The sequence below is a fragment of the Polyodon spathula genome, chromosome 8 (assembly GCF_017654505.1).
Source record: "Polyodon spathula isolate WHYD16114869_AA chromosome 8, ASM1765450v1, whole genome shotgun sequence".
NCBI classification, from domain to species: domain Eukaryota; kingdom Metazoa; phylum Chordata; class Actinopteri; order Acipenseriformes; family Polyodontidae; genus Polyodon; species Polyodon spathula.
In genome coordinates, this window is record NC_054541.1 from 18,040,181 (window position 1) to 18,064,746 (window position 24,566).

A 24,566-nucleotide genomic window follows, 5' to 3' on the forward strand; every position below is an offset into this window, starting at 1 on the left:
TGCATGCATCATTCATGCCCGCTGGACACTCGGGGTGGATACATAAAACAATCACCTTCAAATGATTGTGTTGCTTATTCATCTTTTTTTTTTATTAGGCTTTTAAAAAAGCATTAACATAAATGATTTCCTTTGATACACACAGACAAGCTGGAAGGTCTCAGTCACCTTTACCTGGCTGCCCTGCTCAAAGATTCCACAAGGACCTGTTAAAAGAGAGTGAAGGAGAACAGCCAAGAACCAACTCCCTCTTCTCCATGAAACCCACTGAAAGCACACCACCAAACACCCCGTTTCCAGCTCTACCGTGGGGAAAGTGGAAGTGTTGTTATTTCTCTGTAGAATACTACTAATTCTGTGTTTTACATTATATACTGTCTTTTTATATGCAGGTGTGTGTAAGTGTGTGTCTGGATGTGTGTATGAATGCCAGTTTGGGTTTATAGGTGCGATATGCAAGTCAAGTGAGGTGTGATATTTGCTGCAAATATTGGTCAGGCAGTGACAGTGTAGTACAGTATATGGGGTTATTTGTAAAACAATTGTTAAGAGATATAAACTGATCCTGCCGACTGAATATTTGTTTTACTGAATGTCACTTTAGAATCTATTTTGCTCTCATTCAATTCCAATGGTGAATTGTGCTGATGATACATAACCCTCAGGTGATGGACAAAAGTTCAGTGTCGGTGCCATGTGCATGCATGCATAAAAAAAAAAAAACCTCCTACCACTCACTGTTAGAACTTGTCTGAAGCTTGCAAAGTTGCTTTGTTCATAACCTTTGTACCTAACCATGCTGTCTCGTGCAGTTAATATTTAGCAACAGTGAGTTCCTGTTGCTGATCTCTACTCCCCATTCACTGGTATTTTTCTGTCTGACAATAAAAATAAAAAATAAGTTTATAATAGTGAGAATTCCCTCAAGCAGAAGGTACCGTCTTTCCTGGCTGTGTCATCGTGTCTTTAATTGACGGTGTAGATACCAGCAACTGGGAAAGGCTGTGATTAAAACACAGCCTTCACAATAACTATTTAAACTGTGTCAGGGTCTCCTATGGCAATAAGTCCTACAAGAAAGGATTTAGTGTCATAGTCATACCCGGAACTGGTTACCTAGTCCCCAGTGTTAGTGGAGTGGGTTTCCCTAGACTGCATTTGCTTGTCTGCAGTGCAGAAATACTACTGCGTTGTAGCGATTTGTATCTAATGCCTACTCACGATATTTTGTTTTCATCACAACTCCTTGTCTACAGTTCATTCTGGGCCCTCTTGAAAAAAAAACATCTCAAAAACTAAAATGTACAGACATACATATATGCAGTACAAACAGGTCAAAACAGAATTACAGTACTTGCAACGATCCTTACAAACTGTGCAAATCCCATTAGGAATTACTGCAAAAAGCATAGACTTCAGAGGCCAGGCTCACAGAATAGGACTCTGTGCCAAACTGACTGTTTAAAGTACAGCACCCCACTGCAGTTCAAGGTGAGTGGAAAGACAGCATTCAGGCACTAAGTCCCTTGCTAAGTGTTAGAACACAAACCCTGAGCTACAGGCTGTCATTATGGCTCTGTACAATACAACAGAGCTACAGTATTCTCTCTCCAATCTACTAGATTATCAGTTATACAGAACAATATGCTCTGTTAAGAATGCAGCTCATGCAATGAAATCTAAATAAACTCACCGGAAGGCAGGTCATCACACATGATATATATCCCAGAAGGGCCAAGGTCTGCCCTTCCCGAAAACAAAAGCCAAACTTGAGAAACTATGATGCAAAAGTACAGTGCTAGTGATTAAAAGCAGATGAGCACTTAGTTCCTGTTCCACCACTTTGAACGTGTTGTAACAACCACGATAGTCTTGGCTCCTCCCCTCCTCAAAACCAGAAAAGCAACTTTCTCATGATTGCAAACCATGGAGACAAAAGCCTTTGTGTATCCATCTCCTTGCCAGCATGTTCCCTTCTACTGTGCACTGAAATACATTTCCCCAGCCACTGCCCATCTACTACATTCTTCTAAAGTTCACACTTACATACACACTGATCAAGCTTGTATTAAAACCTGGAATGGGTAAATCTGCTATGCAACTGGAATGTTATTCCATCCTTGGGTTTCACAAGCACCCTCTTACTAACAGGTATGCCAGGCCACATTTTGCAGCAGTAAATTGTATAGATTTCATATTTTGCTACATTGATAATATTTTAGAGAAAATACCAAGAGAGTGAGTATTTTCCCAGTTGCCTTTCTCTTATTAATGCAGTGAGGCACCATGCCTTTAATAAAGAATATATTTTCATATTTGTAACGCAGGTAAATGATGCATTTTAAAGGTTTAATCAAGTACTTCTCTCCCTGAGATTAAAGGAAACCTGCAGTTGAAGTTAACCCCAACAAACCTGTTTAAATTTACTTTTATTTCACTTTGCAGCTGTACCGAGTCCCACACTGAGCTGGGCTTCAGATCCAGTCTCTTGCACCTCAGGCCAACCTTCCATTTGAATGTTCCTTCCCATCAGATATGTCCAAACAAGCTCCCTCTTGCCAGTGTATCTCAATCAAATCAAGCACTCAATGAAGAGTCCTCCGAGCCTCACCATCCTAGGCACAACTTCTCACCAACTCTCCTATGTGCTCACCAGCGAAGGTACACACAGCACCACTGAGGAATATTAGCACATTTAATAAAAACATCATCATTTATGTCTATATGTGTGTGTGGAAAAGACAGCACAGCTATCAAGTTGAGAATAAATTATCTTTGAGAGGTGTCAAGTTCATGTTGGGTAGTTTACACTGAATATTAATGCAAGGCTGACGTGTGAATTGTACTGTCAACATGAGAGATCACAACATGTGCCTTAGACAAAAATCCTTTAGACTGAAAAAAATCACACAAACACCACACTATAGATTACTATAGAAAGATATAGCTACTGTATATCTGTAGAACTCTTCCATTTCAATAGATTTATAGATTTCTATCATTTTCTACCAATGTGTAAAACATTATTTTAATTTTCTGTAGATTTCTACAGAAGGTTATATTGAAAGAAATACCAAAAACAAGTCTGTGTCTGTACAGTATGTGTGTACGCATGCATGCAGCATGTCTGTATGTGTGTATGCATGTACAGTTTGTGCTCCAGCTACACTGCCTCAGAGATCCAAGGCAGGGCTCTCTCCCTAGACTCCATGTTTTCTATATGCCTCATACAGGTATAATGGAAGTAACTGAAGGTGTGAGTCAGCCGCAACTGGTATCATGATCCAATAAACACTCTGTAAGAAAACAAACCAGGGAACAAGCACAGTGCTGGTAGAGTGCAGGGACAGCACAAGAATGGTGAAGCATACTGTATGGAGCAGGGGGGCTGCATTCTCCTGATATAGATTAATGGTAATGCAGCATTTTGTTTAGTTTTTTCAGCTCATGGAAAGGGGATTACAGCATAGTATTGTGAGCCTCATTGCTTACCCTCACTGCACTGCAACACCCCCCTGCCTTTTAATCCTTGGTCTCTCTCAAGCACTAGAAATGGGCTGAAGGACCAAATTGTGCAGTGAATTCTGACACAACCCACTTAAGTCGTATTTGAAAAGAGACCTTGTCAAGGCATAAGAGGCTACAGAATGATCCCACTGTGCCACCTAGCAATGCTCGGTTTAATAATGTTACAGTGATAAGAAGCCTAGCTAGTTAATACACACACAAACACACATTATATCCAGACCTGGGCATAGCACTCCAAGCCTCTCCCAGCCTGGCATTCAGTGATCTGTACACATGCTAGGCATCTTTTGTGGGTAGGTATGAAAAAAAAAGGGACGGGACATTTCATAATGGAGAAACTGTATTTCTGTCATTAATTAAATTGAAATCCGGAATTGAATTAAAATAGTGATTTTAACACAGCAGCAGCTGCAGAACAGGGAAGGCTTATGCTGGTAATCCCTGAGGTGGTAGAGTTTGCATTCGCAGCTCAAATGTATTTACAATTGGCAGCTGGGGCTCTTTGAGCTCATGGGATTTGGCATGTGCCCTGCGGCTGGCCCGGTCTTCCTGTATGAGAAGGTGTCACCCTGCCTGGCAGCACTGTCCTCAAGATCCCACTCCTATTATTATTAGTCTCCTGCCAGCAGCCAGAGTATATTAAGGGACTAGGAGATCATTTAAACACACTGGAACACTGACTGGACTGTTACCAGCATACTGTAATGCCCATGCCAGAATACAATGTGATGGGACAGACTCCTGATGATATTACTCACATTTAAATAGTCATACAGCTGACTTCATATCACTTTGGGAAAATAAAAGCATGAAACCAGAAGGTCTACATACAAGTTAGCTGCTGTATAGAAATGCTCTGGACATAAAGAACAGTAGAGCCACATACTGTAACATACAGCGCACTAGAAGAATGTGTGAGGGGGTTATGTACAAAAACAAAACCATGTCACATTGTAAAGCAATCCAGAACACATTTCCAAATGCACCACAATGCATAATGCCATCTGCTTTAATAAATAATTCATGATTATGGTATTTAATGCTATGTGGTCAATTACAGTAAACAACACTATTTATGACAAGAATAACAACAGCACACATTCTGTAGTGGGAGAACGAATCTTTAAAAAAAAAAAAAACTATTGCAAAATCCCGGTAACAAAAAGGACAGCACTGTATTATTTATTTATTTTTTTGTGCTGGGGTTTGCTGAAAATGTGCTGAGACAAAATGCCTGTGTGGAATAATGCCTTTTCTGATTAAATACTGGTTTAAAGAAAGCAAATACAGCAATGCGATATTCAAGAGCACAAGGCACTACAGAACTGCGATGACAGATTTAAAAATCCACAAACAATGTCAGTGGCATATTTCATGTCATAACACAATACAGTTTGTATCATGAAAACACTGCTGTGCCATCAACACAGACAGATCCACCCCAGTCAAACTGCTGCAGATTAAATTACAAAAGGTAAATCTATTATTGTCCTTTTTTACAGCAGTGAGATTTATTACAGCTCAGCACCACATTCCCCCACCCCCCACCCTCACCCAGTGAATTAAGCATCATAGCTCAGCACTAATGCACAGATAGGCCTATTCATTCTACAGCGTGATCTTTAGTGCAAAAGTACTGGTGGGCAGGCTAGGTGGTGCTGCGGGTTAATTCACAAGCATCTCTTGCCTTTTGGTGGTGGTCTCAACCTGGACCACAATTAACTAATCATGGTATAACATCAGCTACACAACATTGAATAAAGCACATACACTGACCTTGAATAAAGCACATACACCGACCATGAAAAAAGCATGTATTCCTGGGCCCTATCGGGTCTAGTACACAGCTGTCAGGTGTGAGTGCACTGAATGATTCTCTTGAGTACTGGGCTGCAGGATGTTTATCAGCCCATCTCCCTCTGGCCCAGAGCAGTTTTATAAAAGGGTTTTCTCAACACTGCTCTGTGTTTTCTTTTGCATTTGCCTACAGAGAAACACAGATTTCGCAAGTCCTACAGTATCTGCCACTGTAAGCCTACTACATTGTAGTATGTAAAAAAGCCAGCACTGTTTTGCTTTTGAAATAACCCTCCTCTCTTAGTGCTGCTGGGAATAGACAGAATAGCAGGTTTTCCTGTGAGCCTTCATCGTTACCTATAAGGTGAATGGTGTGTAAATAAGCTCAGGGGTGTCTAGAGCTCTTAGTAAAAGGTGGAGCGGTTCAAACTGCTATACAATGGGAGTTTAAGATTACACATGGAATCATAGCGCCACCAGAAAAAAAAGAGCAACATGCAAGCGTCGTGGAAGAAATGAAAGCAAGAAATAAAAGCAAAAACCTGGAACTGGTTCTGCCCTGCATCAAACCCTCTATGCAATCCTGCTTGGTAATTAATGACTGATCAACAAAGCAGAGAGCTTACTTTTAGTGTCAGGGTGTGGCCGTCAAAAAGGGTTCCCATCCTGTCATTCTGTATTCCTTATCCAACATCCTCAGGCAACAGGTCAAAAACATTGAAAGGAAGGGACACTGAGTGCTGCACCACAACACAGCTGGTAAACTCGCAGGTATAATGTGTGAAATCAGTTACTTTATTGATCAGGATCTAGATAGATGAAAAGTTCAACAGAACCTCTTTGTGAAACAAGCAATTATATTGCCAGGCAGAATGGGTTTCCACATGTTCATTTCCTAATTACGTTTACCAGGAACAACGTACAGTATAGTGCTCCATCAATTGTTCATGATTCGATAATTAAAGCCTTTGATTAATTCAAAGTTAGGCCCTGTTAATGTATTAGTGCAATTACTATGTATATTTAACTATAAAGATGTGTAAAAACTGTACAGTGAATTAATATCAGTCCCGACTCTTCCAGCTATCAAGGAATGATCTACATTTTTTTTATTTGTGATATAAGCAGACAACTCTGTACATTCCATCAGTTTACTATAGGTTGTCAAGATACTTTGTAGGGTAAGTACAGATCACAAGTTTCAGACAGGAACCAAAAGAAGACAAATTCCAAGAAAACTCCCAGACATGAAGTCTAAACAGAACTTGGAGTAGGTAGTGTGGTTCTGAAAAATATATGATTATATGTCCCCATGTGTTCCTATAACGTTAAATAATTTTTCTTTTCATTGTTAACATGCTGACAGCTTTTTACACTTATAACTTTATTTTTGTTTCAAAGCTGTTTTCAAAATGGCCACTCTAGCGTACTGGGTTTGAGATCTGTCCTCTGAATCAGGGGAATAGCGTAACATAAGCCCCCGCCCCCGTCTCCAGGAGGCCTCTGATTGAAAGGGAAGCAATCTGTCAATCATAATTGGTTTAATTTAACTGATCTTTTATTTTTTAAATATAACGCTATTTTTGACTATACCAGTTACTGTTGCGAGAGCAGAAAGATCCTTTTCAAAGCTGAAATTGATCAAAAACTACCTTAGAAGTACCATGTCCCAGGAGACATTGAGAGAATGACAGGACGGTGAACATTAAACGCAAAGTGTGAACAGGCTAGGCGATTAGATGTGAAAGCCTTAACAGAGGAGTTCGAGCAAAAAAAGGCGAGGAGGCAATCTCGTTTTCAGTAAAATAAGTTGCATTTGTCATGATGCAAGAGGGTACATCATTCTCCAGTCTCACAGCAGCAAGCAGGTACCAATTCTCCAGTTCTTCAGCGGTAAAACAGACGAGGACTACTTCACTGAGAACAATTCCAAGCAAACGGGAGGGGAAATTGATTAAGATTAAAAGGAATTAAAAATAATTTTGTTTAAGTAATTGCTACAGTCAGCACTCACACATCTGACCCTATAAAAGTTTAACTTCAGTCACGGTTGAATGAGTGTGGCGCATATCTGATTATTTAATCTGATTTGAGGTGTATGTGGGTGAGCACGTTGTAACTTGCCCCCTCCCACCCAAACAACCCCCTGCCCTGCACACACACAAACACACACACGCACACACACACACTTCGTACGGAAATATGACTTGGGTGTGAGGAACTGTATAAGGAGATGTTGATTCTTTGATTGAAATTTGTTAGCGTACAACTTGGTGGAATAGCGCAGCAGTAAAAGACAAAAACTTGTCTTTTTTCCAGGAACACAAAAAAGATACAATGTGAAATACATAGCTAAAAGGACTGTGTTTTAAAAAAAGTAGGCTTCCATGTACTGTAAACGTACTACAGTTGGTTTTGTTGGCACAGTACTATATTTTCAACAGAAGTAGTACTTTAATTCAGAATGATATGATTCTGAAAACGTCACTTGCCAAAAGAGATGACAAGTGGACTGTAATACAGTATATACTTTTAAATCCGATACGTATTGTAGCAGTATGTAGAATTCCCCATTAACGACTTTAACAGGGGGAGATCTGTGCTGACTCTACCTGCGTGTTCACAGTGCTGCAGGAAGAGGGCAGCAGTCCTCCAATACCCGCCTGTGGGTCATAGCAGTGACACGGAGAGATAAGAAAGAGGGCGTGTTGGCTTTCCCTCTCTCTGCGTGGCTGAGAGGCAGGTCTTGGGGGGGGATTTCTAGCCCTATAAAATAACACTCTACTGTTTCTTCAGGTCTGCCCTTTTAGGACGTACCGGGAGTACGGAAGCTTTGGATGAGAGCCGAGAACGGCCGGGACAGAGAGAAACCGGGACGAAACCGAAAAGACAAAAAAAGAGAAACTTAGTAATAGCGGGGAAACCGTGGGCTGACCCCCTGTGTATTTTTATAGAAGGCTGAGGAACGGTCAGAGTAGGCTGGAGACCCGGGCTGTGCGGGTAGTGATGGCTGGGGTAACAGTTTTGATTACTGTGTTTTCTTTTCCTTTTTTCTTTCGCCCTTGGTTTTTGGATAATTGTTTTGAACAGCTGTACTTGACTGCACTTGACCTGTACCCCCTGTGTTATTTCCGTGGTTCTGTTTTTACCATCATTGGTAGGCAGACCACAGTCAACAGCGCCCTCTGCAGGCTAAAAAGAAAAAAAAACACTACAAATAAAACCGCGCACTTGTGTGGTGTTTGCAAGTACACCTGTCTGTCTTCTGTGTCAGTGAATTACCCACCACCCATCCACAACGACCCAACAGCAAAATAAAATCAAAATGTTACCCATGCACAGAACTGCTTAAAATGTAAAATGCAAAAGATTTACTAAATAAAAATACCAGTTTCCAGAATTAAAACAGTATCCAAAGTCAGTATTCAAAATTGCAGAACATAGTGCTCAATAAGGCCCTAATGTCACATTTGACTTGCAAATGAAAATGCACAAAAGCAACTAAAGACCACAGGATTTAAAAAAAAAAAAAAATGCATCACAGAATCTAAAACTATTAATGCTTAACCTTTACATTACCATGCCTTGTCTCGTTGGCTTTGTTTTTGGAGGAAGCGCTGTGTAACTGCAGTGCACAATAAGGACAGACTGATTTGCCATGCCAAAAAAACGCCGGCTGAGATGGTTAAACAAGTCAATTCTAATATGTAGCAAGGAGAAATAGGCTATTCTATTAATGCACATGATAATTATATCCATTTTTCATCAAATGTCTTGGGGGGGAATCCCTGCTCTAAAGCACTGCAGGAAGAGCAATTATAACTGGATCATTATTGCTGTGTTACCTGTTTGACAATGTGGGCAATAATCCTTACGGTCAGAACACTAGAGCAGACATTTTGAGAAGAGCTTTGAAACAGACCTTAACATTACAAATGTAAAAAGTTGTCAGGATGTTAACAATGAAAATAAAATTTACAGGTATATTAGTTGTAGCAACACCTGGGGACCTGAAACGGTATATTTTATAGAACCCCAAATCATCCATTTTATGCATGCTGGCTAATATCTATTCTTCTTGGAGTGTTGGCCTGATTTCATTTTCCTAAAGCACAACATTTTATTTCAACAGAGAAAGTATTAGACTTGGATACCTTTTGTTTGAGAGACTTTCAAAACCACACAGGCTCCTTCATCGGGGGCCTGGGGAGGCGAGCTGAAACAGTGCTGTTTACCTTTCTTTTCTGAAAAAAACAAAACAAAACAAATCAGGAAACATTCTTTTTTATTAAATAATTACGTAAAGTAATCTAATGTAGATTTTAGTTTTTGTATTTCTACAATGGCAGGTTTTCTTGGCCAGGGCTGGAAATAAGAGTCTCATTGCATAACATCCATTTCTAGTTTTACAATGGGTTTAATAAGACTCATCTGAGCTTGTTTCCTATACACCAAGGCTAATCAAGCTTGTAATGCTGCAATACCTGGAATGGGTGAAACTGCTATACAATAGGAGTCTTATTTCCATCCCAGAATTTGCATTGACGAAAAACTTTAAAGACATTCAATCTTTGGTTGTCTGATTGTGATTCCTGTAACGTTAATTCTAGCAGTGAGGTGAGAGAATGTTAAACTGCAAACAGGTAGCACAGCTGCAGTGAGGAAGCTAGTCCAGACATGAATGGTTGCATACTGTAAGGGGCCTGGTTAATACACTGTGGGTCTCAACCAAACTGTAACTGCTGATGACAGCAGTCTCAAGCATCTGACTCACTCATAAACCTGCACCCTCCCTGGACCTCACTGTGTCTAATTAAACCCACTCCACTAAAGCTGCACACTGTGAGTTCTCTTCTGATTGGGTTCCAGCACACCTCCACAGGATACCTTCACATGCAGAGCTGTCAGGAGTCCGAGCACCCTTCACTTTTTGCTCATCAATTTCAGTTCAACCAAACTGCGTAGAAATCCATTGGGTTCAGATTGTGAAGGAAACCATACCCTTATAAAAATTCGCCATGGTATTTTTGCACTGTATTTTTATCAGTTTTCCCATGCTTTTCCCAATGTTTCCTTTTTTAAAATATGGTTTGCCATATCTCTCTTGGTTTACAATACTTACCAATGCTGTATTATACTTTGCGATGCTTTTACTGTGGTAAACTTTTATCTGGGTACCCAATAAAGCAGCCAACGACTCTAGTCCTGGATTATACCTACAGGTTTGGCAATTAAATGATTAAGCACATAGGGCTGGATTAGAAGATTGACTGGTTCAACTTATTCATTAAGGAAAGGGTTGGAACAAAGACCTGGACTGAAAAAACCGTGTTGCCCTCCTGATATTCCCAAGTCTTGGAGAGTTTACAAAAAATGAGGGTGGAAAAAGCTCCACTCTAGATCATTGTTCCTACCCTGTTGTATATTGTTTTATTGAACCTTCAGTATCAAGCCTCTATCCAGGAAATCAAGTCTCAAACTGTCATTCTAACTATAAAACCTGGAGTGAAAAAACAGCCCTCAAGGGTTGTGATTGCCCTCCCCACCCCACCCTCTCCATGACTTTGTTCCAAACAGGTCTCGAATTATTAAATCTGGACCCTTTAAACCACTGACTAGGTCCTAAATGTGGACTATTACCTAATCCAGGTCAAACTGTTTTGTCAAATTATATAAGATCCCAGCTTAGTACTGAGCTAAAGGTTTCCCACCATTAACACAATATACCAAATACATTACATAACAGTGAATGGTGTTCACGCTCTAATGGCTAGATGGGTCTTGCTGTCAAAGAGCAAGGGTTACAAAAGCATTAGTGTGGATTACCTTAAACCACAAACAGACACACACACACACACACACAGTGTGTGGCTACTTAGGTGCAACAAAGGGTCAAGATGGGCACTCCTCTGTATTGGAAACTGTATTCAACACATCAATTAAGTGCTTTGGGGGTCGGGGACCCATTTTAAAGAAACCATCCAATTTGAATATGAGGTTTCTTTGAAAACTCAGTATAGTCCACATAAAGCTCTGCCCACTGTTGTTTACTACACTATGCTGACTGTGTTTCGCAGTCACAGTGTCCTAGAATCAGTTTCATTAACCAACAGACTAATACAACATGGATTATGACTCTGTTTAAGAATGTGAGGCATTATCCAACACATTCTTGTATTTTCATATACAAGCAGACTGCTTAGGATACAAATACATTTGTAACAGGAACAGAAATAATACAGCAAAACATTTGAACAGCACTGTATGGTACTTGTCGGTAGACGGAGGCTGTCACTGTATCTTCTGTCATCTGGTTTGCCAGATTTCCTATCAAAACATTCTTTCCTTCAATTTAATTTTACAGCTACCCGGCAGTATAAACGTCCACAGACCACTTAGCAACCGAGTCTGTAAAGGACAAGCTGAGCACTGTGCCAGCTATATGAGATTGCAAGTAATGAAGACATCTGTAATCAAGTCACAAATTCAGCTCCCGCGGAGATCTCTATTTGCAATGATTATCGATTCAGTTAATACATTGTGTGTTTCTTACAAGAGCGTGTCTAAAAGAAAATGAAACCAATGCCGTTGGGGATCCAAAATATAGCCAGCAAAAGCAGCAGCATATATTCAAATAGAAGCAAATGGGAAACAGCTTTGCAAGAGAAGTAACGATACGTTATGTATGGTACGGAAAGCAGTAGAAATGTTCTTGATGATTAAGCAGCAAATAAAAACAAAAAAAAGGACTTTCTCTTTGTGGAGGATAAATTATGCTCTGCTTACATCTTCCGGCTTTACAGTGCTTACCAATGCCAGTATACAATGTTTTATTACACTTTGTTATGCTTATATAAAGGAAGTACAAACTGATTTCCTTAACATCTAGCTGCAATTAATATAGTCATAGCAAGTCATTCCTGGTAATAAGCACTACACAGTAACTAAGCACCACTAAGGCTTTACAATCTTTCCCTCTACTAGCATTAGCAGCATTATCACAGCCGGCTGTTGTTTCTTATATTTTAAACTGTGTGGTACTGTGTGGTATTTAACAGACGGGGTCAAACACATATACAAAGCAAGCATAACACGATTATTCATGACCTAAATCCACAAAGACTGTCCTTCAATTATATATATATATATATATATATATATATATATATATATATATATATATATATATATAGGCAGCTTTTACACAACCTCTGTAAATGTCGCAATGTTTCTCTCTATCTATAGCAGTATAAAAAGGGAAGCAGCTCTTTTTGTACCTTTACTTAATACTGTGAAAATCAGTCACGCTGTAATTAATTCTTCAACAAAACAAAATACAAATCTACCAGTACCTGTAAATGAAGTTCTAGTAGAATCCTCTTGTTTTCCATAGAAATACATGTCCACAGTCTTTGGTGTAGGTTGTTTATAAAAACATAAATAAATACATACATATATAAACCAAGCGGTTTTAAATGGTATCCCCACAGTCCTCACTTGAAGTTATTCTAATCAATGGAAGAGACACTTTTGTGAAGTGCCAGTTCAAAAGCTATGTAGCTGTGATTGCTCACACACAACCGTTTTCTACTTTACAAGGGAAGTTAACTGAATTAACATTGTTAATACTTAACCTAGCCTGGGCTGTGCCTCTGGCACAACAATAAGCCTCTAGTTGTTCCAGAGGTACCTTAAAGAGACTCCCATGCTGTGTTTGATAACCTTGACACGCAACCAACCCTCTTTTAAACTTAAAAATGACTTGCTTTGAAATAAAAATCCCCCTCTAAGTGCAGGTGGGTTTCCTAGTTCTCGGTCGCTTTGCTTCAGGGTCATGCACTGTACTTTATCCTGTGAGAGAGACGATTCCCTCTATTAACCGATGTACCTCTGCCATGTGTCATTTACACATGCTACTACCAAATGAACTGTACAGATGGAAATGGATCAATGCACATTTTATTACGGTCCAAAACAGTCAATTCTGCTCTTAGCAGGACATGCATGGAAAGAACTGTTTTTGGAATGCTAGTTTGTAAATTGCCAAACGCTGTATTGCAGTGCTTTGTTTTACAATCATTTTCAATGATTTTCTTTGTACAGTATACTCTCAGCCCTGTACTTCAGTGTTTTATAATGCCCCACTGTCTGTGTGTATATTCTGGTCCAGCCTTACCCTTCTAACCTAGGATCAAGACCCCACCCTAACTGTGATAGCAACTGTAAACCTGAACAGTTGCACTATACTCAAAACAGCAGAAAGACCAAAAATAAGAAAGAATGAGAAGGAAACCTATGCATGCACATACAGAGGGTCCTTGCAAATCGCACAGCACCTGAAAGTAAAACATATTTATAACAAACCAAGAGTTTAGCACAGCATAGCCAGAGGCAACCTGAAAAGTCTGTAGAGGCTAGGAGTGTAAGATAAACGTTTGTTTGAGACCAATACAGAAACAAGGCAGGTGCAGAGTTCAATGTGACAGACAGAGACAGACGGACCCGTACCTCTCTACCACATTTGTATGTAGCAGGCAAACTTACTTGCCCTTCATTGAAGTAAAAACAAAAACACAACAAGAAAATACAGTACCTCAAATATTTTCAGCACAAGGGAAATAGTAACAATATTGCTACTGTACATTAAGAATGGATTTGAAAGTCTTGACTAGGACACAGCAACTGAATGACGCGGACAGTTAACTTGGTGAAAGACTTTGAAACACAAACCTGTCTCTTTAAAACAAAATGTTCAGGTTCTATAAAATCTGGTTATCGTATTTTACTGTGTGTTCAGCAATACTGTTGGCTCAGCAAATTGCTAAGGACCACCAAGGGCATACAGGCAGTACAGCACAGTGTAGCAGAAGTAAACATTTCAACACATAGATTTACACCGCACACACTGTTCTGAAATGAAATTCATTCAGAAAATGTTATTTTATTGAGGCTACAGGCCTAACAATTGAAAGAATGTGGAAAGCTACAGCCCTGACTAAAAACTTGCTCTGTAAGCAAGTTCAAGGTTATGAAATGCATCCTATGCTGCAGATGCAGATTACAACAATTGCCTTAGCATCCATGTTTCAATAGATGAAAAGTCATTGCACCATGTGATTTCTTTGGAATCAGGAAGGTATCAAAATGAGTCAGCAACTAGGATTCTACAGGCAAAGATATTGTCTGGTGGAAAAAAGATTAAAATTCAAATTTAGAGCAATAAAATCCCCCAAAAATTACTGTAAATGGACAGTCAAGAAAAGGTGAAAAATATAAATATGATTTGAAGCTACTTGCCAATAAAAAATGAAAAGGCCACTAAACAAACGGGCAAAACGTTTTACCTCTATTTTACCTCAATATATATAAAACTTGATCAATCCCAGCTAAAAAAAAACGTTACAACAAATGATCCGAAAATTCAAACCGCTCAATCACGTAACCAATCAGCTGGTGCCAATAGTAGACTGAAGAAGCATTAGCCGAAACATTTCCTATAGTGTTTACCATTGACGAAAACCAGCTCCCAGTGTACTGTGCAGACTGGTCTGGTGCCTGCTCTTGGTGTACACGTGGAGGGGCTCTTGCCTTCCCTGGGTTATTAGCTGTTGCAGCTCCTTCTGCTGCTGCTTGTGTAATTAAAACAAAAGTCCTGCTGGGCCACTGCTGGACAGCTGCAGCCCTGGTCAATTACTGTCAAGGCAAATGCACATAAAATTACCAGCACTGCCATTTTACATCTGGAATGAATATCACATGCAATTAATAATAAAAGGGTCTGTATTCAGTCCCTATACAGAAAGGGAATAACAAAGCTGTATATTTTCAATATACTGGTACATCCAATCCTAAAGTTATGTTGACAACTTCATACGTTACCTGAAGAATTACATTTGCATTACACCTCCCTTTCTCTTCCCATTTAGTGCTCCCATCTTAACTAAAACACTGTCCAGTGGGTACCTGGACCACAGCTGTTGACCACGTCCCCCTTGGAATGCTGGGATGTCTACCCTGACAGACAGGCACACCTTCAAGATGATAATGTAACTCATAATGTATCCTGGCATTGTCTATTGGTTCACAATCATCTTGATTGGCCGACACAATCCCTGGATTTCAATCCAGCAGAGAATCTGTGGAATGGACTTAAATAATTCCTTCATTAACCCAGCTACATGAACTAGGGTAAGTGCGAGTCACCTATATTTCTCAAGACCAAAGGTTAACGACAACGCAAATAAACAAGACGCCCCCGTCCATATGTGAAATCTGAATACATGATATCTGATACACAGTAACAATGACTGTATTTCTACAGAGGTAAAAGTTTGTGATGAAGCCGGGAAAGATCTGCATAACTGAACATGCTGGTAATTCTGGTTGTCTGTGATCTTACATTATCTATCTATGCACTTGTATGAAAACCTCAGAGATGGAAATAAGACTCCTATTGCATAGCAAATTCATCCATCCCAGGTTTTAATATGAGCTTGATTAGCCACTGTGTATAGATAATAAGCTAAGGCTTGTCTTAGTAAAACCAGGAATGGAACATACTGGTATGCAATGGGAGTCTTATTTCCATCTCTGGAACTTCATAACAGGATGAGGTGCCTCAGCTACAAACTGATAGGATTTGACACTTACTCTAAACCATTACAAGACTAGAAATGCATGTAGAGTGTCTATATGACTGTACCAAACCATACAAGTCAGATTCTCTTCCTTTTTCATAACAAATGCAAGCCTTGCTGGTTTTAATTAAAAAAATAAAAATAAAAAAAATTCTAAGGAAGTGTTCTCTAGCACAGTTGCACTATTTTGGTCTACAAAGATCATAGCCGTGGGTTCTATGACTAACACTTGAATCACTATGTCACATCCTTACTTTTCTTTGTGATTCAGTTGGTTTTACTAATTTTTATTTCTACATATCTAACGTTGGAGTGTGTTATAGTTATGGATCATTCAGGTTATAGAAAAGTTATCATTTAGCTTTACCAGTGTTCAACATTGAGAGCATCTTTTATAACCAGAATTTTTTGGATCACAGCAAAAGACAACAGATATCACGGAAACATGTTCATCATCACTATGAATGATGCTGTCACTACTAAATGTGTGTTTTTATTTTTAAATATATTTATTAAATTGTTCCTGCCAAAGTGACATGACACTGGACAGTTGCCTTCCATACTGTACATCAATTATTTACAGCCTTTAATAATTAACTATTACAAATAATCCCAGCTCTAAAATCAACTTTCTCTATGAGCAGGGGGTTATTTAAACATGTCAAGACATGGGTGCGCATGCTTCCATCAAGATGTGCTTTATAACCGTTTGAACCCTAACAAACCTACCACATCATAATGTAGGACAGAAGCTGCAGTGCAATGAACGCTGGAAGCTGCTAATAAAGCACAGTATAAGGATGCAGCTCATTAGCAGAAACACAAGAGTCTCACTATCCAGGGTTTAATAACTGTCAGTCACTGCCAAACACAAATACCAAACGCCTGGAAATACACTGCTTTCATTATCACCGCAGGTTGAGCAAAGCTCAAGCATTTGAGACATTGATAAGCGGCTTCTGCTTTTTGGCTGTTAAGAAAGCAGGCAAATGCTCAGGATTGTGACCTGCTGTACCCTGCCAAGACACAGTGGCCCCTCGGACATTAGCAGCCCGATAGGAGGAAAGGAAAAACTGGTTTAAATAGTACAGACCCTTTTGATCAATCCACACAACACAATGAAGCTATATGGGCTCAAAGCAGTGAATGCGGAAAAGGCCACATGCTGAACAAACAAGCTGAATCTTTTGTATCCCCCTTTTTTTTTTTTAGGACAAGTAGATTTTCAAACAAAGCAAAGCCCTTACTGCTACGACATCAGCAGTAGCATCAGCCCCCAGTAAAAAAAGAAAAAAAAAAAAAAAAGATTATATGCTTTAGCTTCTCTGCCATAATCATTTAGACTTAAAAAAAATATTTCTAAAGCACTTTTGTAGTCATACTAGCCCCTGTCCATTTCTGATCCCCATGCATTAAGACAGCCTGCAAGAACCAGTATAATAAATGAGGGGTTTCTGTGAACCAGTATCCAGTAAAATCCCTTTCCAAAAGGCAGCACTGACCTCATGTAAGCAGCACTCCAGCGAGTTCTGTGAAATCCCTGTGCCCTGTGTCTTCTTGAGTCAGCACAACTTCAGCCCTTCTTCCAGAGAATCCCAGAGCAGACAACTCAGCAAGGGCTGCCCTGTTTTTCTCCAGACACCCAGCACTGCAAGGACGATCACATTCCAGTAGACAGCGAGCATATGGTACTTTCAGCAGAAACCTTGTCTAGGGCTGAACTCTGCTGCTGCTGCTGCTGCTGCTGCTGTCTCTGCTTCTGCTGCGACTACAATTGCTGCTATTGTGCTGCTCTTCCCCTCAGCTTGTGCAAGTCTGCAGTGAAGAAACTAACAGCCCTCCCTGCCTGCCACTGGGCATGCCCAGCAGGTACTATTGGGCTATTCAGAGTGAGGCAGAGGGATTAACACACACCACAATACACACAGCAGGACGGGCTGCACCAGAGGTCAGGGTCTCGAGTGCTCCAAGCTCCTCACAACAAGAGAGAGGAACATTGGGTTAATGTCCTTTGAGTTTGATACATTTAGTTTCATCATAGCTTGGGTTCTATTAAATTGATGTGAACCGTGGCAGACCTAATTACCACCTCTGTTTTAATATTCAATTGGGACCAAACTTGCAGATGTACTTATTTTAAAAAGACAAAAATCCATTGGAGAGGCACACAATGAGATGTTAAACGACCACTAAAGTGTCCAATGTAAAGCATTCAAGTTGAAATAGGAACACACACAGGAATTGCATGTAAGAAAGCATTTTGTTGTAGAAAGCATTATTTAAAATGGTACATTAAATGTATCTGATCCCACAAGCAAAGCTTTATTCGATGAAAGTTGGTCGTATTTGTTTAGAAACAGGGTACCGTAATTGTAAGATAAAAGTATAAATGGTAACGGTTTAATTGTCTAAACCATTGAGGATTGAAAAGCACCTCAGTGCCTATACTATGACTACTTCAATCTGTTTCATTCTGCCTAATTCAACATGTCAGCCAATGGCTCCCCTCCTCTCTCCCCATCAAGCCTGGGGACATGGAGAAAGCTGCTTTCAGAAGACCAATTGTTAAAGCCCACAGCTGTGACATGCTGTGTCTCTTCCTGAGTGACTGGTTTCTTGTAGCACTGCTAAAGGTCTCAGACAATAGCCCTGGGGAACAAGGGACACCCAATTTAGTTAGCAAGGGGTTTGAAGAACAGCATCTGCATTGTTGATGATGGACCCCACTTGAGGTCATTATAGCTGGAAGCATGGAACACTGATCTCCCATTGTCCCAGTCCTCCAGGTTTTAACAAAGTGCAAACTATGCTGTCTATTGATATTTATAATATAAAGTATATACTTATCAAACAGAGGAACTTAAATAACAAAAGACGAGATGAAATGCTTGCCGGCCATTCATGAGACGACGCAATAACAAACAGCCACGCCTTCATGAAGGTTTAACTTCCACAAGAAGCATTTCTGTTTATTCTGTTTAGCCATATTTTTGTTGATTGAGACACAGCATGAGCCAGATTGCAGGAGGGACGTAGAAAAATATGTTCTATTCAACATTTGAGCTGATGGTTCAATCCAGAGAAGCTTGGATAGAAGTGTCTGTAACAAGCTGCTTCCGGGGCATTGATACATGCATTGTATGCTTTCATCTGTCTCTCAGGTCAAACCTGCTTTATCAAAAGCAGTGTGAAATCCCGTAGGCGACCCACATGACACCGGGTCCTGACCCGGGTAGAACATGCCAGTGTGAAAGGGGCTTAAGTCTCTCGTTGGTTTCATCTTGTCAAAAACATGTGTCTTGTTAGTTTTGGCTCAAAACCAACTCAATATATTATGTGATAATATATTCTGACCCATATATTATCCATCCATCCAAAGTCATCGCCCTAATGTGGTACATGATGTGTCAGTCATGGACTGGAGGAGACCTGATTGAACTAGCTATCGTGGGGGGCATGACTAAGGTTACAACACTGTAGTCTGTTCCTTTGTTATGGTTGTCATAAGAATCGGTAAAGGAAACAAAGTGTGCAAAACATATTGCGAGTGTTGTTTCATTTGTTTGGCATACTAACTGTCTGTGTTTGTCATTGCTAGACAGCTAACATGAACCTGGAGCTGTCGCTACAGGCCAGCTCCAAACCCTGACTACACTGCCCCACTGTCACTACCTGCACTAAGAGCACTCACTGTCAGGAGAAGTGACCGTGTTTGTATTGTGTGTTACTCTCGTTGTATAATTTTGGGACTGAACCCTGTGGTTTATATGCTGGCTATACACACTGCTGTGCAGAGCCAGTACTATCATTTAACCGGTTACAAACTGGTAAACAGAAAACAAAATTACTGTTTTAAACCGTTAACTTTGTGTCTGTCGTCATTTAGAACACTTGCATCACCTGTACACCCGCGCACTGCAAACCACTCGTTCATAATTATATACACATGCATACACACACACACACAAAGTAAAAGATGCAATTTTTTGTTCTTATAGCCATGTTATTTTTCTTTTTCCTACATTACGCTGTATTACTGTGCGCAAGCTTAAAGTGCACACGTTTTACATTAAGTTTTCTTGTGACTCTTATGACATGTGAACGACCTGTTAGAGTGATTTCAAAATGTGTATCTGCCTTCCTAAAGATGGAGGAAGGAAGCACGCATCTGCTGGATACTAACAGAGCTATGATCCTAATTTGTTTGCGTACATTGCTGTGATTGGCTGTTCAAACTCTTCCTTTAACAAACAGTTTTCAGTTGTGTGAAACTACAGGGGCTATGGCAGCACTCAGGAAGACTGGAGCGAGTGACAGCATTTATATTTCAACAAAACACACTGCCAAAGTAATCCATCAGTACCAGGCTGCGACTGCATCAGCTCCACTGTACAAATCCACTGTGTCGCCAGTTCTGAGAATGCTGTTGTCTGGAAATGGTTCTGCTGCTGTGGGGTCTGTTCAATTAATCAGCAGCGGATCAACAGAACCATTGTTTAAATAATCAATAAAGGATTAGAGGTTATGAAAATCAAACCTCCGATAATGCCTATTTGACTGTTTACTTAATTTGTAAAAATATGTAACGATTTGGGAAGGTTCATATTTGTATCAGGCCGTGGGTTAGTTTCACCTGGTGTGGTAGAGCGTTGAATAATGGAGGTCGACACAGTCGATGGTTGAAGTACATGACCTCTATCTTTTGTTCTTGCAGTTGTGCAAGTTATAGAATGTGCTTCTTACAATATGTGTACAAAATAAAGACAATATCAGCAAAAATAAGTCTGGAGACTGTGCTGTACTACAATAGTTACAAAACAGAAACTAGCAGCAGAGTGAACTCTGGCCGTGTTGAAGGAATCCTTTCCTACACTAGAGTGTCCCTCTACAGTGCAAAAACTACAGCTCTGGACTCCATTGACATGCAAACGCAAAACTGGAATCAGCAATATAAGTAGCGCTGGGACGAACACAGGATTTTCATGTTCGGATATTAACTCAATTTAAATATTCATTAGTTTTTCAAAAAGTAATAAAAGCCATTATATTGCTCTAAGCGCAGACAGAGACAGCACAGCAGCAAGGGCAGGGGGCATGGCCATGGCCCTGTTTGTGTGCCTTTATTTTACAGCAAGACCTTACACTATGTAACAAGTTAAAATAGAACAATATACCAGGAGAATAAGTTGTGTAGGACTTACTTTATACAAAACTTACTACAAAACAAAGGAAGCCAAATAGCAGTTAAACGCTGCTTTGTTTATTCCTGAAATAAATAGTACATAAAAATGACAAAGCATTTTTTTTTATTCCTTGCCATTGCTGTTTCTTCACAGTAAACAGTGGCGACATATTCAGATCCCAGCACTAAATATAAGTGAACTAAATTAAATCTTACATTGCTTTAACCCTTTCAGGTACTTCTGGCCATCCAAATGATCAGTTTCTTTGCGATACTTGAGTCACTCTCAAATGTATTTTAGGAAGAAACTGTTTGACTGGCCGCTGAATTCCTTATGTAACTTGGGGGATAATAATATTAACTATGCACAGACATAACAAATAGGTGTTATTAATTTTTTGTTTAACTTTACCATTGCTATGGCTGAACAGATACAGATACAAAAACATGTATTGTTACTTATTATTTGTACTTAAATCGCAACCGTTCCACATTTGAATGGTTTAAATGACAGCAGTATGAGAGCCGCTGCTGTTTGGATTGAGTAGAGCCCATTATCCCTGTGACATTGTGACTCAATTAGCACAGAGTGTGCATTATCACTGCTGACAGTGGTTTTCTTCAACAGATCACTAACTGCTTGTGACCTGTGGTATCCTCACACACGCTCCATAGATGGGGTCGCTGCAAAGTCAATTGATCAATTATCTACATCTTTTTTTAAAACTTAATTTCCGATTACATTTTTGTTTTCTTGCCCTACATATCATTTGTCAACAACCACAGTAAATAAGTCAACTGAAAAACTAACAAGCATGTTTATTTGTTTTTACTCCAACTTCTTCATTTTTAAAAACCACATCCATTTCAACATGGCGTTAAAATTAGAGATAGAAGGACGCCAAAGACTTAATGAACAAAAGTTTTTTTAGTTTTATTTAGGTGTTTAATTTTGCTAGGTTCATGATCGAGGCTGTGTGAAGGTCCTCTCCATGCCTTACAGTTCACATGCTTGACTCAGTTCAGGAAGTAAGCCCATAAAACACAGCTGAAACGGGAATTCAAAACAATACAAGTAAGAGGTTGATCAAAATGTTTCAAAGGAAACTCAACCCAAGGGCACGAATTTCAAAGTACGGCCATAGTTATAAAGCTGCTAAAAACAGCAAATAAAATACAGACGAAAATCACACAGTTTGCATTTGCAATATTAGGCTACATTGAAGTTGAAAACAAAGCTCATCATACTGTTTATATTATGAGAACCATAAAAAGGCAGTAGAACTGACTCGCAATCCACTTACCATTTTGACAGTCAGCTCATAAGCACACACACACTTCCTCCTCACTTGGGTTAAATGATGCTTGCTAGCAGTGTTGACACGGTTCAGAAAATGTGTCTCTATAGTAATTATCTTATCAGCAGTGGATTGGAAAGCTACAATCCACATACCTGCCCTTTTACAGACCTTACTGATTTACAGGACAGTCCTAAACATACATGCTTCACCAGTGCTGGAACTATAAAACGAGTCTGTGCAGATCAAAATGTAATATACAAATAAAGAAAAAAGGACATCTTCATCCATGTAGTATATTCCCAGATTGTGATACTCTCTCAGTAACTTTTGGAAAAGACAGACTCAAGCAAGCTGAATCACATTTGGAGAAGTGGTTCTCTGCATATCATAAAACACATACACACACACACACACACACATATGTGTGTGTGTGTGTGTAAATAAAAGTGTGACATATGTACAGACACATAAATGAGGTCTAAGTATAAAATATAAATCTTATGCAAGCCTATGCATACAAATGTACATTAAAAAAGATTTCTTGCAGGTTTCAATACAATTGGACAAGCCTTTTCCAGATACATGTAAAAATGTCAGTGTGGCATACATACAGACAGTTGGACTGACAAACAGACTTATTTCCCACATACCCTGTTATGGGACATGCATACGGATATCAGGAAGCAAGCCCTCCTGCACTATATTCCTACATTGTACATATCCCTCGGATTTAATAAAAACAGCCCTTTATACAACATCTACAGCATTCCTTGCTGCCGGATGTTATTTAAAATAGTATAAATATATTCTTACAAAAAAATTGAAGAACAACACTTACTTAGCTATTTTTTTTAACTAGTTGACAAATGTATGTACTACAGAAGAAAAAACTTTTTTGAAGTGCTATGTTACCCTAGACTATTAGGCACAGGTCACGAATGTGAGCAGGAATGTATAATAAAGCATGACGACTGCTAATAAATGTAATCAACTTTCCAATGGTTAAAGCAGACATGGTAAAAGCTTTATTTTTTATTTTTAAGAAACAGGTAAAAACTGAGAGCTATACCCATTGCCGCTCTTGCATCCTGAACTGGGATGAACTAGATGTAACAGCCTCCTGTCACATTTCTCAACTGTTTAATCACTACACTTCTTTACACTAGATGTAACGGCCTCCCGTCACATTTCTGAATTGTTCAGGTTTGTACAGTACTGTATAATAATAACACCAGGGTACGATTTGAGTATGTGGTGGTGGTGGTGGGGGGGTTGACGACTTTCCTGGCTCTGCTTGTTTTCTATCCCTAGACTGCACTTTCAGTTGTCATCCCACGGAGGGATAAATATTTCCCACCCTCCCAATTTACAATGGCTTTCTTCATGAAATTTTAAACATCTAATATTTAAAATTATAAAATGTATGCTGCATCATTTTTGCACTTCAGACTGTGAGATCAGTGGCACATTGTATTTCCATGATTTAAAAAAAAAAAAAAAAGGAATGGAGTTTGGTTTCACTGGAGCCGCATCACGAGGTTTGGCTGTATAAAATGGACCAGGCTCGGATTCCAGTCACCCGTCATTGTCATCAAATAATAGTGCTGTATGCACTGTAGCAAGGTATATTAATCAATGAAAACACTGTGTAACACAATTTTTGTTCCTGGGTAGTAAGTGTTATTTCCTAATTGCTTATGCCTCAAAAGTATAGAAAATGGCTATTATTCCCCACAAACTTTGCTTTTGTGACCAGGACAGTGATATTTTGAAATATCACTATTTCCAATGAGAAAACGAGCGCTTTTGTGTTTTTTCGTTCACATAAAGTCAGAAAAAAACAACATATGAATCCAAATTAACATATTTTTGTATTACTTTAGTATAAATACATGTTAATTTGGATTCATATGTTGTTTTTTTCTGACTTTATGTGAATGAAAAGACACAAAAGCGCCCGTTTTCTCATTGGAAATAGTGATATTTTGAAATATCACTGTCCTGGTCACAAAAGCAAAGTTTGTGGGGAATAATAGCCATTTTCTATACTTTTGAGGCATAAGCAATTAGGAAATAACACTTACTACCCAGGAACAAAAAAAAAAAAAAAAAAAAAAATTG

The 24,566-nt window shown here is 39.3% G+C and overlaps 1 protein-coding gene across 4 annotated transcripts in view; it reads right to left on the bottom strand.

Annotated features, from left to right (window-relative positions):
* The window catches only part of LOC121319545 (FYVE, RhoGEF and PH domain-containing protein 4-like), a 132,015-nt gene that overhangs the window by 54,616 nt on the left and 52,833 nt on the right, over window positions 1–24,566 (bottom strand). For 2 of the 4 annotated variants that reach the window (XM_041257099.1, XM_041257101.1), the window contains exon 2: window positions 9,480–9,569. In XM_041257099.1, coding sequence (XP_041113033.1) covers window positions 9,480–9,569 — 90 coding nt within the window. Of the gene's footprint in view, window positions 1–1,693; window positions 1,821–9,479; window positions 9,570–12,677; window positions 12,784–24,566 lie in introns of those variants that run through there. The other 2 variants (XM_041257100.1, XM_041257102.1) reach the window with 2 other exon arrangements.